This window comes from Pongo pygmaeus, chromosome 2 (assembly GCF_028885625.2).
Source record: "Pongo pygmaeus isolate AG05252 chromosome 2, NHGRI_mPonPyg2-v2.0_pri, whole genome shotgun sequence".
Taxonomy (NCBI): domain Eukaryota; kingdom Metazoa; phylum Chordata; class Mammalia; order Primates; family Hominidae; genus Pongo; species Pongo pygmaeus.
In genome coordinates this window covers 164,438,018-164,451,046 of record NC_085930.1, presented here as the reverse complement: position 1 = coordinate 164,451,046, position 13,029 = coordinate 164,438,018, and the positions used below count along the sequence as shown (strand labels likewise).

At 41.0% G+C, this 13,029-nt stretch overlaps 1 protein-coding gene across 5 annotated transcripts in view; it reads left to right on the top strand.

The window, feature by feature from the left end:
* Window positions 1–13,029, top strand: part of PLCH1 (phospholipase C eta 1) — a 266,633-nt gene that overhangs the window by 220,775 nt on the left and 32,829 nt on the right. For all 5 annotated transcript variants that reach the window (XM_063661314.1, XM_063661316.1, XM_063661313.1 and 2 more), the window contains one exon: window positions 7,879–7,986. In XM_063661314.1, coding sequence (XP_063517384.1) covers window positions 7,879–7,986 — 108 coding nt within the window. The remainder of the gene's footprint in view (window positions 1–7,878; window positions 7,987–13,029) is intronic.

Sequence of the window (13,029 nt, the reverse complement as noted above, 5' to 3'; positions counted from 1 at the left end):
TGATCAAACCAGCTACAACATTCCGTTAAGCCAAAGCCCAATCCAGAGCAACTCTCTTCAATTTTGTGAAGGCTGAGAGAGGTGAGGAAGCTGCAGAAGAAAAGTTTGGAGCTAGCAGAGTTTGGTATATGAAGTTTAAGGCAAGAATCCATCTCCATAACATAAAAGTGCAAGGTGAAGCAGCAAGTGCTGGTGGAGAAGCTGCAGCAAGGGATCTAGAAGGTTTAGCTAAGATAATTGATGAAGGTGGCTACACTAAACAACAGATTTCTTTTTGGTTTTGGAGATGGAGTATCACTCTGTCGCCCAGGTTGGAGTGCAGTGGCGCCATCTCGGCTCACTACAACCTCTGCCTCCTGGGTTCAAGTGATTCTCCTGCCTCAGCTTCCCAAGTAGCTGGGATTACAGGCACATGCCACCACACCCAGCTAATTTTTGTATTTTTAGTAGACATGGGGTTTCACCATGTTGGCCAGGCTGGTCTCGAACTCCTGGCCTCAGGTGATTTGCCTGCCTTGGCCTCCCAAAGTGCTGGGATTACAGGCGTGAGCCACTGTGCCCAGCCTAAACAACAGATTTTCAATGTAAACAAAACAGCCTTATATTGGGAGAAGATGCCATCTGGGACTTTAATAACTGGAGAGGAGTCAATGCCTGCCTTCAAAGTGTCAAGAACAGGCTGAGTCTCTTGTTAGGGGCTAATGCAGCTAATGACTTTAAGTTGAAGCCAATGCTCATTTTTCATCCCCTAGGCTCTTAAGAATTATGCTAAATCTACTCTGCCTGCACTGTGTAAATGGAATAACAAAGCCTGGATGACAGCACATATTTTTACAGCATGGTTTACTGAATGTTTTAAGCCCAATATTGAGACCTACTGCTCAGGAAAAAAGATTCCTTTCAAAATATTACTGCTCGTTGACAATGCACCTGGTCACCCAAGAACTCTAATGAGATGTATAAGTAGATTAACATTGTTTTCATGCCTGCTACACAACATCTATTCTGTAGTTCATTGTTCTATGTATAATTTTGACTTTCAAGTCTTATTATTTAAGAAATATACTTTGTAAGCCTATAACTGCCATAAATAGTGATTCCTTTGATAAGTCTTGGCAAACTAAATTGAAAACCTTCTAGAAAGAATTCACCATTCTAAATGCCATTAAGAACATTTGCAATTTTTTGAGGAGGTCAACAGATTATTATTAGCAGGAGTTTAGAAGAAGATGATTCCAATCCTGAAGGATGACTTTGAGGGGTTCAAGACTTCAGTGGAGAAAGTCACTGTAGATGTGTTAGAAATAACAAGAGAACTAGAATTAGAAGTGGAGCCTGTGGGAGACCGAGGTGGGCAGATCACGTGGTCAGGAGATGGAGACCAGCCTGGCTAACACAGTGAAACCCCGTCTCTACTAAAAATACAAAAAAATTAGCTGGGTATGGTGGCAGGCACCTGTAGTCCCAGCTACTCAGGAGGCGGAGGCAGGAGAATGGTGTGAACCCGGGAGGCGGAGCTTGCAGTGAGCCGAGATTGCACCGCTGCACTCCAGCCTGGGTGACAGAGCGAGACTCCATCTCAAAAAAAAAAAAAAAAAAAAAAAAAAAAAAAGAAGTGGAGCCTGAAGATGTGACTGAATTGCTGCAATCTCATGGTTAAACTTGAATAGATGAGGAATTACTTATATGAATAAGCAAAGCAAGTGGGTTCTTGAGGTGTACAAAACCTTAGTTGATAAAGCAATAGGAAGGATTGAGAGCATTTACTCCAATTTTGCCAGAAGTTCTACTGTAGGTAAAATGCTATTAAACAGCATCACATGCTGCAAAGAAATCTTTTGTGAAAGGAAGAGTCAATCAATGGAGCAGACTTAGTTTTTGTCCTATTTAAGAAATTGCTGGCCAGGTGCGGTGGCTCATGCCTGTAATCCTAGCGCTTTGGGAGGCCAAGGTGGGTGGATCATTTGAGGTCAGGAGTTCGAGACCAGCCTGACCAACATGGTAAAACCTCATCTCTACTAAAAAAATACAAAATTAGCCGGGCGTGGTGGTGCATGCCTGTAATCCCAGCTATTTGGGAGGCTGAGGCAGGAGAATCGCTTGAACCCGGGGGGTGGAGGTTGCAGTGAGCCGAGGTCGTACCATTGCACTCCAGCCTGGGCAACAAGAGCAAAACTCCATCACAAAACAAAACAAAACAAAACAAAAAAGAAGCAAATTGCCACAGTCAACTAACCTTCAGCAACCACCACCCTGATCAGTCAGCAGCTATCCACATCGAAACAAGACCCTCCACCAGCAAAATGATTACAGTTTTCCAAAGGTTCAGATGATCATTAGCTTTTTATAGCATTAAATATTTTAAATTAAGGTATGTACTTTTTTTAGATGTAATACTATTACACACTTAATAGGCTACAGTATAGCATAATTGTAACTTTTATATTCACTGGGAGACCAAAAAATCCGTGTGCCTCTCTTTATTGTGATATTCATTTTATTGCAGTGATCTGAAACCACACTCATAATAATTCTAAGGTATGCCTGTAAATAAAACATTGCTTATGAAAAAAAAAACAAATAGTAATTTTCAATAGACTCTTTTTGCTGAAATAACTTTAGCTGTGTGGTCCAAGGTTCCTGCTTTTACAGATGTGAATCGTGGAGTTGTTTGCATTCTCCTGGGGCTGTGCAGCCAGATATCTTGAAGCTGAGAAGTGACCATGCTTCCAGTCCAGTCTCTAGCAATATTTCCATATACCATAGACAAATTAATTCTAGAGTGTAACTTCTGCATGAAGTATATGTAGATCAGAAAGGGACTTCTGGAAGACACCTGAATCATTCTTCGTTTACATCAACATTGGACCAAAGTTAAATTAGTTAAGCCATATAAAGTGCTATCTAAATTTATTTTATAATTTTCCTTTGGAGTAACACCATTGAAAAGAGGCCTTGAAAAACAGTGTTCATTTGCATTGTTTTTCTCCCTATCTGCCTGGATAAAATATTTGCCAGCCTGGAAAAAGCTGACCAAAAATAGGGCTCTGATAATGCAGGATCTTTGAATTAGATTTTTAAAGGACTGAAAATTAACGTGTCTTATGAATACTCTGAGAGGCAGCTTCTTCTTTTTGTTCCCTCACCTCATGCCACCCTCAGACGAAGGGGAATTGAAGCTTAGTTCTGTGTCCTTACCTGCTCAGCACCACCTGCTCATCACAGTTATACTTTCCTTTCTAGTCAGTGATATCAGTGATGCGTATCAGTTGAGGATTATTATTATTCTTTTCTTAGTGATGTTATTTTTCATATTTATTTCTATTCTGTAGAACATTTAAAAACATATATTGGTTTTTATGCTGTTTTATGCTGTTTCAAAAGAGGGAATTGCTATCACTACATTTTAAATGTCTTGTGTACAGTTTCATCTTGCTGTCTGCCATGGTACCTAAAACAAAGCAGATTCTGAATAAATGAAGAAAGTTGATATCTTGATATCTTGTTTCTGAGTATGTCTGATCACCTCTTGAGTACCTTATTTCTGGTGCTGCCATATTATAACTACTCTACAAATGTTCCTAAAATAAAGAAAAATAGAAAAAATAAACTGATTTTTAGGAGCTTTCTGTATCAGTAAGACCTAAAATAATATACAGAAATAAATGCTTTGATTCTGAGCTGCCTTGTTATTAATGATACACAAATTAGTTTCCAACTTTTTTTTTTTTTTTTTTTTTGGTGGAGAGACAGAGCCTTGCTCTGTCACCCAGGCCGGAGTGCAACGGTGCAACCTTGACTCACTGCAACCTCCACCTCCCGGGTTCAAGCAATTCTCCTGCCTCAGCCTCCTGAATAGCTGGGATTACAGGTGCCTGCCACCATGCCTGGCTAATTTTTGTATTTTTAGTACAGATGAGGTTTCACCATGTTGGCCAGGCTGGTCTTGAACTCCTGATGTCAGGTGATCTGCCCGCCTTGGTCTCCCAAAATTCTGGGATTACGGGCATGAGGCACTGTGCCTGGCCCCAACTTTTTTTTTTTTCTGAAACAGAGTCTCACTCTGTCACCCAGGCTGGAGTGCAGTGGGACGATCTTGGCTCACTGCAACCTCTGCCTCCCAGGTTCAAGTGATTCTCCTGCCTCAGCCTCCCGAGTAGCCGGGATTACAGGTGCTCACCACCACGCCCGGCTAATTTTTGTATTTTTAGTAGAGATGGGTTTCACCATGTTGCCCAAGCTGGCCTTGAACTCCTGACCTCAGGTGATCCACCCACCTCCCTCGGCCTCCCAAAGTGCTGGGGTTACAGGTGTGAGCCACCGTGCCCGGCCGGCCCCAACTTTTTAATCTTACAAATTCCCTTCTGTAAGTTGAAGAAAATATTTGCCTAAATCCCAATTGTTTAGATTCTTAATATAGATTATGCTTTCATTACATAAATGATTTACCCAGCTTTGAAATTGTCACTAGTGATAAGGACTCAAGGTCAAGAGCTTTGAGTATCAAGGAAGGTGTAGAAAAACTGAGAAAGACATTTCTCTGAACATCTGACTAAGCTGGTAGCCCTGTGGAGGGAGGAAGGGGGTAAGGGGGGATCCAGAATTCTGAAAGGGGTAATAGTGCTGTGCAGAGCAGGAATACTTAAAGTCATTGAAGCTTGAGTTTAGAGATCAGCCTGGGATGATATTTAGAAATTTATCATTATTTTGGCTGTCAGGCATGTGAACATCCATCCATGTTTAAGGAAGTCTCCATCCCTATGTTTTAAGAGATCCCCTTAGAGGAGCTCAAAGTTTGCTTTTGCAGCCTTTCTTAGAGCTGGGATGTGGGCACCCCATCTAGAAGCCACCAATCAAGTGAACCTGTCCCAGACATTGAAGCATAAACTACAGTAGGAAAGTGGGACTAAGTTGAACCCATCCTGGTGGGTGGAGGGAGTAGGGTGGACATGTTGGCAGCTACCCTTAGGGCCCGTGGCAGCACTTCTGGCAGTAGTTCCTGATGTCCATTGCGTGGATGATGGAGTGAAAGCCACTATCTCTGTGCTTAGTTGTGTTGGAAATGGTATCTTCAGTGGATTTGTTCTGCCCCATGATTTTGGTTGGTGCTTATGTTAGGTATCTATTGCTGCATAGCAAATTACCCCAACATTTGGGAGCTTAAAACAAACATTGAATATCCCACAGTCCCTATAGGTCAGGAACCTGGGTATAGCTTAGCTGGGTCCTCTGCTCAGGGTCTCTCTTGAGGCTGTAATTAAGGTGTCCTCTGGGGCTGCAGTCATCTCACGGCTGGACTGAGGGAAGCTCTGCTTCCGAGTTTCCTTTAGTGGTTGTTGTTGGCACATTTCAGTTCCTTTCAGGCTGTTGGCTACTGAGGCCTCTCTCACCTCCCTGCCATGTGGGTCTCTCCATAGCACAGCTCACAACACCAGTGAGTGTGTGTGTGTGTGTGTGTTTGTGTGTGTGTGAGAGAGAGAGAGAGAGAAAGAGAAAGAAAGAGAGAGAGAGTGAGCTCCAGGAAAGAAGTTTGGAGAAGCAAGCAAGCAAGAAGGTATAGTGTTTCTATAAGTTGATCTCATAAGTGACCTCCCATCACTTTTGCTGTACTCAGTTCATTAGAAGTGGAGCACTGGGTCCAGGCCACGCTCAAAGGGAGGGGATTGCAGAAGGGCGTGAATACTGAGACAGGAGACGTTGGTACTATTATTTAGAGGCTGCCTACTGCAGTCGCCTTGGCCTCTTGGCCTCAGAGCCTGGTTCTGCTCCACCTCCCACCCTCTGATTCTGGAAGCAATTCAATATTTTGGTAATAAACATTCCTTTCTGCTTGTAGTAAGAAGCCTTACTAATACAGATAGCTGCCCTCGAAGCCTTTCTCAGACCCCTGGGCCTTACCCCCTGCTGTCCTTTTTAGTTTACATTTACTGTTTTTGAATATAATTTGGGAAATGCAGGAAAGGAGAATGTAAATTTCCCTCATAATACTGTTACAAAGAGATAATTACCCTTAACAATTGACCATATTTATTTTTAGACTTTTTTGCTGTTTTTTATCACTGAGATAATATTGTATATATAATTCTATAACTTAATTGTCTTAATATCTTATAAGAATGTTCCCTGTCAAAAAGCCCCTCATCTTTAAAGTGTGTTGTTGAGTAAGTCAGGAGTGGCCTGGTCCTGGGGGAGGTGCTCAAGCTGGGTAGGAGTCTCTCGCTGCATTGTCTGTGAAAGAGGGGGTTGCTAAATGCAAAGTGAGGCATAAGTGTTAAGGACACATGTAACCTGCTTAGGTGAATAAGCTGCTCTAAGGGATAATAGCATGCTTGTTGTTGTCTTAGTTCCTTTGGGCTGCTATGACAAAACCACCTTAGACTGGGCAACTTGTAAACAACAGAATTCATTGCTCATGGATCTAGATGCTGGGAAGTCTAAGATTAAGGTGATGGCAGATTTGGCGTCTGGTGAGGGCCTGTTTCTTATAGATAGTACCTACTATTTATCCTCACATGACAGAAGGGGCAAGGGAGCTGGTTGGCCCTCATGGCTTAATCTCTTCCCAAATGCCTCACCTCTTAATACTATCATATGGGTGAGGTATTAGGTTCTAATACATGGATTTTGGGGGACACCAACATTCACACCATAGCAGTTGTACATAATGGGTTGGAGTGGTAGTTGTTGTGAAGAGTCATCTATTCTTTTTTTTACTTTTTAATAAAAATAGAGATGGGGTCTTACTATGTTGCCCAGGCTGTTCTCAAACTCTTAGCCTCAAGCAATCCTCCTGCCTTGGCTTCCCGGAGTGTTGGGATTACAGGGATAAGCCCTCGTGCCCAGCCAAGTCATCTTGTTTTTTGGTGGAGGGGGATTCTCACTTTGTCACCCAGGCTGGAGTGCGGTGGTACAAACATGACTCACTGCAGCCTCAACCTCCTGGGCTCAAGTCATCCTCCTGCCTCAACCTCCTGTGTAGCTGGATCATAGGCACATGCTACTATGCCCAGCAAATTTTTTGATTTTTTGTATAGACAGAGGCTCATTTTGTTGGCTAGGCTGGTCTTGAAATCCTAGGGTCAAGTGATCCTCCCATCTTAGCCTCCCAAAGTGCTGAGATTACAGGTGTGAGCCACTGGGCCTGGGTCCAGGTTCCAAGTCATCAATTCTTGAATAGAAGCCTGGTTTGATTTTTTTAAACTATAGTATCTCTAATTAATTCTACTTAATTGAAAGTAATAAAACTTCCCTTTTTTGAAAGTCTCCACTCCCCCTTATTTTGCCCCTAATTCAAACTGTCTGCTTTCTAGTCAGTCTGAAGTAATGATTAGCTTAATGACACAACATTTTATTTTCAGTTTTTACTTTTCAAAAATGATTTTTAATTGTAGTAAAATACATGTGACCTAAAATCTACCTAACATCTTAACTATTTTTAAATGTATACAATAAACCCTTTTTAAAGTGTGTTCAGTAGTATTAAATACATTCCCATTGTGTGCAGCCAATCTCCAAAACTCTTCATCTTGTCAAACTGAAACTCTATACCCATTCAGCAACAACTCCCGATACCCTCCTACCTTCAGCCCTTTGCCATCACCATTCTACTTTCTGTCTCTATGAATTTGATATAAATGGAATCATACAATACACTTTCTTTTATGTCTAGCTTATTTCAATCAGCATAATACCTTCAAGGTTCCTTCATTTTGTAATATGTATCAGAATTTCCTTCTTCTTAAAGGCTAAGATTCCATCTTATGTACATACACATTTTGTTTATCCTTTCATCTGTCAATGGATGCTTGGGTTACTTCCACCCTTTGGCTATTGTGAATTTATTCTCATTTTTAAATGGGATGTTTTGTTCCATTTCAGGGTAAGAAGTTGCCTTATCACCTTGGGGATGATGCAGAGGAAGGGGAAGTTTCCGATGAGGACAGTGCAGATGAAATTGAAGACGAGTGCAAATTCAAGCTCCATTATGTAAGTTGCAGGCATGACCATATTTTTTATCCTTGATATGCTGTATTAAAATGGAGTTCCAAGTTGCTACTGTGTTGGAGGCCTCACAATTACGGTGGCTCTGGTGTAGAAAGGATATTCATTGAAAATTACTTTATTTGCTGGCACACAGACATTCAAATGTTTGTTGAATGAATGGGTCAAGGATTCTTGTGTCTGAGTGTTGGAAGGAATTTTAGTGATTAATTCATTCAACTCTCTCTCCAGGGATAAATTTCCTATTACAAATTCAAAAATCAAATTGCGGTTGGAAATGTTACTGTCTTTGATAATAAAAGCTGGCTTTACTTTAGCATTGCCTTCCCTACCTCATGCTAGCAGCCCCACCATGCTCCCTGTCAAGGCTGGATGAAGGAACCCCACCTGCAGGTGGGCCTGCTTCTCTGGGATGCCCATGCCCTCTTTAAGAAAATGTACCTTGGACCAGAGGGATTTCCAAGCCCTTCCAGACATGGACCTCTTGGCTAAATCTTTAATTTGCCAAGTCTTCAATAAAGTGGCATAGAATAGTTTGTTACTTGCTTGGTGCGTCAGCCCCCTTTTCTAGATGAAGGAGCCTCCTTTGTAGAAAAGCATCCTTTAGGCCAGGCACGGTGGCTCACGCCTGTAATCCCAGCACTTTGGGAGGTGGAGGCGGGCGGATCACGAGGTCGGGAGATCAAGACCATCTTGGCTAACACGGTGAAACCCCGTCTCTACTAAAAATACAAAAAGATTAACCAGGGATGGTGGCGGGCACCTATAGTCCCAGCTACTCGGGAGGCTGAGGCAGGAGAATGGTGTGAACCCAGGAGGTGGAGCTTGTAGTGAGCCGCGATCACACCACTGCACTCCAGCCTGGGCAACAGAACGTGACTCCGTTCCGCACCCCCCCGCCCCCAAAAAAAGAAAAAAGAAAAACATCATTTAGCCAGGTGATCCAAGGGAAATACAAACCTGAGGGAAATATAAGATTTAAAAAGATGCCTCAGTCTCATTTCTATAACTCATGTAATTGCTAGAATCACACAGCAACCTGAGAGTAGCACACGCTGATGATAGTTTGGTATAGAATTTTATTTCTACAGAAAAGGTTAGTCCTCTAGACATCAGGACTATGATTCTACCCTCAAAAAAAAAAAAAAACAGAGAAATTTTGTATAAATTCTTGTAATTTACACCATTGCCTTGAATTCAGTTATTACATTGTTAACAGTAGTCCACTCTCAGATGATTCTGTGATGGCTTTCCTGTAGTTGTGAAAATGAGCTGGCATTATTTTCAAAGGGGACAAGAGCTTAATGAGAGTTGACGTCTCAGTAGACACTTCTCTCTTGGCTTTAATGCCCTTTAAATGGGCCAAATGGAGAAGATTCAGCTTGAAGTGAAAAGGAAAAGTTACCATCTGTATTCTTCTCTTGCCTTTTAATAGTTTATGTTAGCAAAATTAAATACCATTAATTAATGGAGCTATGGTTACAGAAAATCTAAATAGATTTATGTGATTGAAAACTATGCTGTGTCATGATACAGTTAATATTTTAAATAGTTGCTTTTTTCTCCTCTAGGTATTTATTTTTTATAATTAATTATTTATGATTATGGATAATTTAGCTTTATTTTTTAGCATTACTTTATAAACCAGATTTTTGTCTCTGATTTTTATCATTTTGCATCTTGTTTTCTAGATCTCTTGGTTGCCAGCCATAGTGTAGATCTATCATTATTCACTCAGCTATTTCATTTTTCTTCTGATGCCAGTGAGCTCTTCAACTTCCTAAGTTCAATATGTGTAGTTATGCAAAAAACAGGAAGCTATAGTCTTATAGGAACAAATAAATAATTTCACCTGTGGAGTATCCAACTGGATTCCTCTTTTCTTTACTAAGAGTAGTTGATTTCTGGAAACTCACATCAGGAGATGGTTTAGAACATGATTCCATGGAGTTAGATATGATCTTTCATTTCGATTCTTTGGTTTGGCCCTAAGTGAAAGTAAGGCACCTTAACTGTAAAGGTTTACAGGCGTCTCTTTGTTGTATTTTGGAAGAGAAAAGAAATAAATCAATATTGGAGAAATATTTCAAATTGTTTTTTGCTATTTTTGAGTTCTTCTGAGAAAAGGCAATGCTGTGTCTATAAAGGCAAAGTATTATCTTGTAATCAGACCGTTTATAGTCCTATTGTTGGCAGAGAGCTCAAATGCCCTATCTGACTGGTGAATTTATAATAAATTCCCTGATAAACTGAATATCTGATCATATTTCTGCAAAAGAGAGTATACTTTGGATAGTTTATGTGAACCAATAATTATCTTAGAGGAAGCTCTTAACCTCAGTTTTAAGTTGAGAAAATGTGGTTAGATTTATAAGTTATATCTGAATTATTGCAATAAATACACATTTTAACTTTGCATTCATTTACACTGGAACATCAACTTTCATGAGGTCATGTAAGATTCATTTGCACATTCAATAAACTTTTATAAACATCTCCTGTTGGACATGTGCTCATCACTGTTGTAGGTATTGGAGGATATATCAGTAACAAAATAGACAAAAATCATTGCCTTTATGAAGTTTACACATCAATGGGAGAGCAGGAGGATAGACAAGAAACAAGACAAATATGTAAAATATATAGTGTACTAGACAGTGATCAGTGCTAAAGGAAAAAAGGGTGTGTGTGTCTGTGTGCATGTGTGCACACTTATGCATGTGTATATGTAAGGGATCTATTGAAGTTTTAGATGGGATGTCCATGAAAGGCCTCACAGGGAAGATGCATTTGAACAAAGGCCTGAAAGAAGTGAAGAGTTAGCCATGCTGATACCTGAGGAGGAATGTTCCAGGCAGAAAGAACCCCAAGCGCAAAGGCCAGAAGTGGGATTTGAGGCTCTCCCAGCACCATCCTGGAGTTAGAAGCAGGGCAGGAGGACAAGACTCCTGTTACTTTTAAGCAAGCAGTTTAAGCCATACTGTTAAGTTTTTTTCTTATGTAATAAATGCTTCTGTTGTTGAATTAGCTGAATCTTTTAAGCTTCTACCACAAATTATTTTGTGGCTCCAGCCATAGAGAAAATCTGGCTCACAATGGGTAAGCCACAAGGTAAAGCCAGTGTGTTCAGTGACACAAGAATCATACAACTCAGAGACACAGAGGACAAGTTCCTTTCAACCACAGAGTAGTAATCTAATGGATTTGATTCTGTAAGGCGAAGTCACCGTTATTCATCTTTATGAGTCTTCTAATGTCAGTGTGCTCTACACACTTTCCACCTCTGTATTTCAACTTCATTAATTTTTTTCTGCTTCTGCTGAGTTATGCAGTATCTTTTTTCTTGTGCTCTCTAAATCTGTTTAGCCCGCTTCTTGGGCATAAACATTAGCTCTGTATCTCCTACATAAAGCTCATCCCATAAACACCAAGCCTTCCAGCAAGTTCTAAAGGAGTCCTACTGCAGTGACATGTAGCAATTGTTGTCTTATACTCTAAAACCATTATCCACTCTGCATGTGTATATCTCTCACTAAACATTTTAATCATTTTCCTCCCTCATCTTTTTTCCTGTCATTCCTTTTATGCTTTGAGCTATTCTTAAAAAAAAAAAAAGATTTTAGTTGTTTCTAATATATGGATATGACTGGTCCTTGAACAGAAGAATATGTTGTTAAGTGAGCTAAAGGAGCAGGCAGGAGATGATAGAGGACAGGAGTAAACACACAGGCTCGAATAGCTGAGAAGCAGCTGTTCTTCAGCCAAGACCTTCAGGTCTTACAGCTTGGAAAGCAGTAAGGCACTCAGAAAAGGCAGCAATATATTATTCTTCTCATCTTTGGACTTTAGCCAAAGGAAAAAAAATTGGGGGGGATGTTGAAATACTTCAGTTTTTAGTTTTTTGCCTTTTTTTTTTTTTTTAAGCAGAGGTCCTCAACTTTTTTGCTTTTTTTTTTTTAAAGCAAAGGTCCTCAACTCTGGCCACACATTAGAATGATGGGTAGCTTTCAAAAACCCCAGTGTCTGGGTCTTGGCCCAGAGATTCTGATACATGGGTCTGGGGCATGGCCTGGGATTTCTGAGCACTCTGCTGGTGATTGCAATGTGTAGTGCAGGTAGAGCCCACTGTTTGGAAGGTCCCTTTCAAGGAGCAGCACCCAATTTCTCCCCTTTCCTGGATCTTCCCAGTCTGGAATGATGGTTGTTGTTTGGGGCATCCTTCTGCGTATTCAGCGATGATTTAGCTTCATGCTGGAGACAAAATGAGAATATGTTTAATTTATTTACTTGTGGTAGAGGGATTCCTAGATCAGATTTATCTCTCAAAAAAGGGAATTGAGAACCCTGATTACTTCTCTGGTGGAAACTACCCACTATATGAAATGACTGCTCTCCCCCAGCCCCCAGCTGCAGCGTCCTTTCTCACCCACTGGCCCAGAGAACAAAAGAGCAAGATACATATGGCTTTCAGCTGTGGTCCCTGCTGCAGGTGCATGGTGCCTGATAGGTCTCGAGGTCAAGTGTCTGTCTTAGCTTCCTTTCAGTAGTGCTATTGGATTCCAGGGCCGAATGATAATATATTAATGAAACCTCAGCCACACATTTATTTGTTCTTCACAGTTGCCAATTTTCTTGTGCAGTAAATCACAGAGAAGAAAAAGATCAACAGGCAGAGATATCATTCCTTTAGCAGCTCCCAGTGTTTGGAAGATGTGAAGTGAATAATTACAGCTTTAGTGTGAAGCATTCATTATTTTACCAGCTCTGGGTCGGCTCTGACTTTGTATTTTGAGCTTTGCCTTGCTGACAGTGAAAGTGACTTGGTGTCATGGCCACAGATCTTCTCCTTACTTTAAGTCTCTGCCTCTTTGTGAGGCCCTGAGCGAGGGAAGGAAATGGATGCTCATTTGGAGCATTCTGTGTAACACTGGCTACCCTAGGTGCTCTTAAATGCTTTCTTTTTCTTTGTCCTCTCAACAAATGCACACTCCACTGGGCCCTGGGTCTTGATCAAATGCGTTGGGGGTT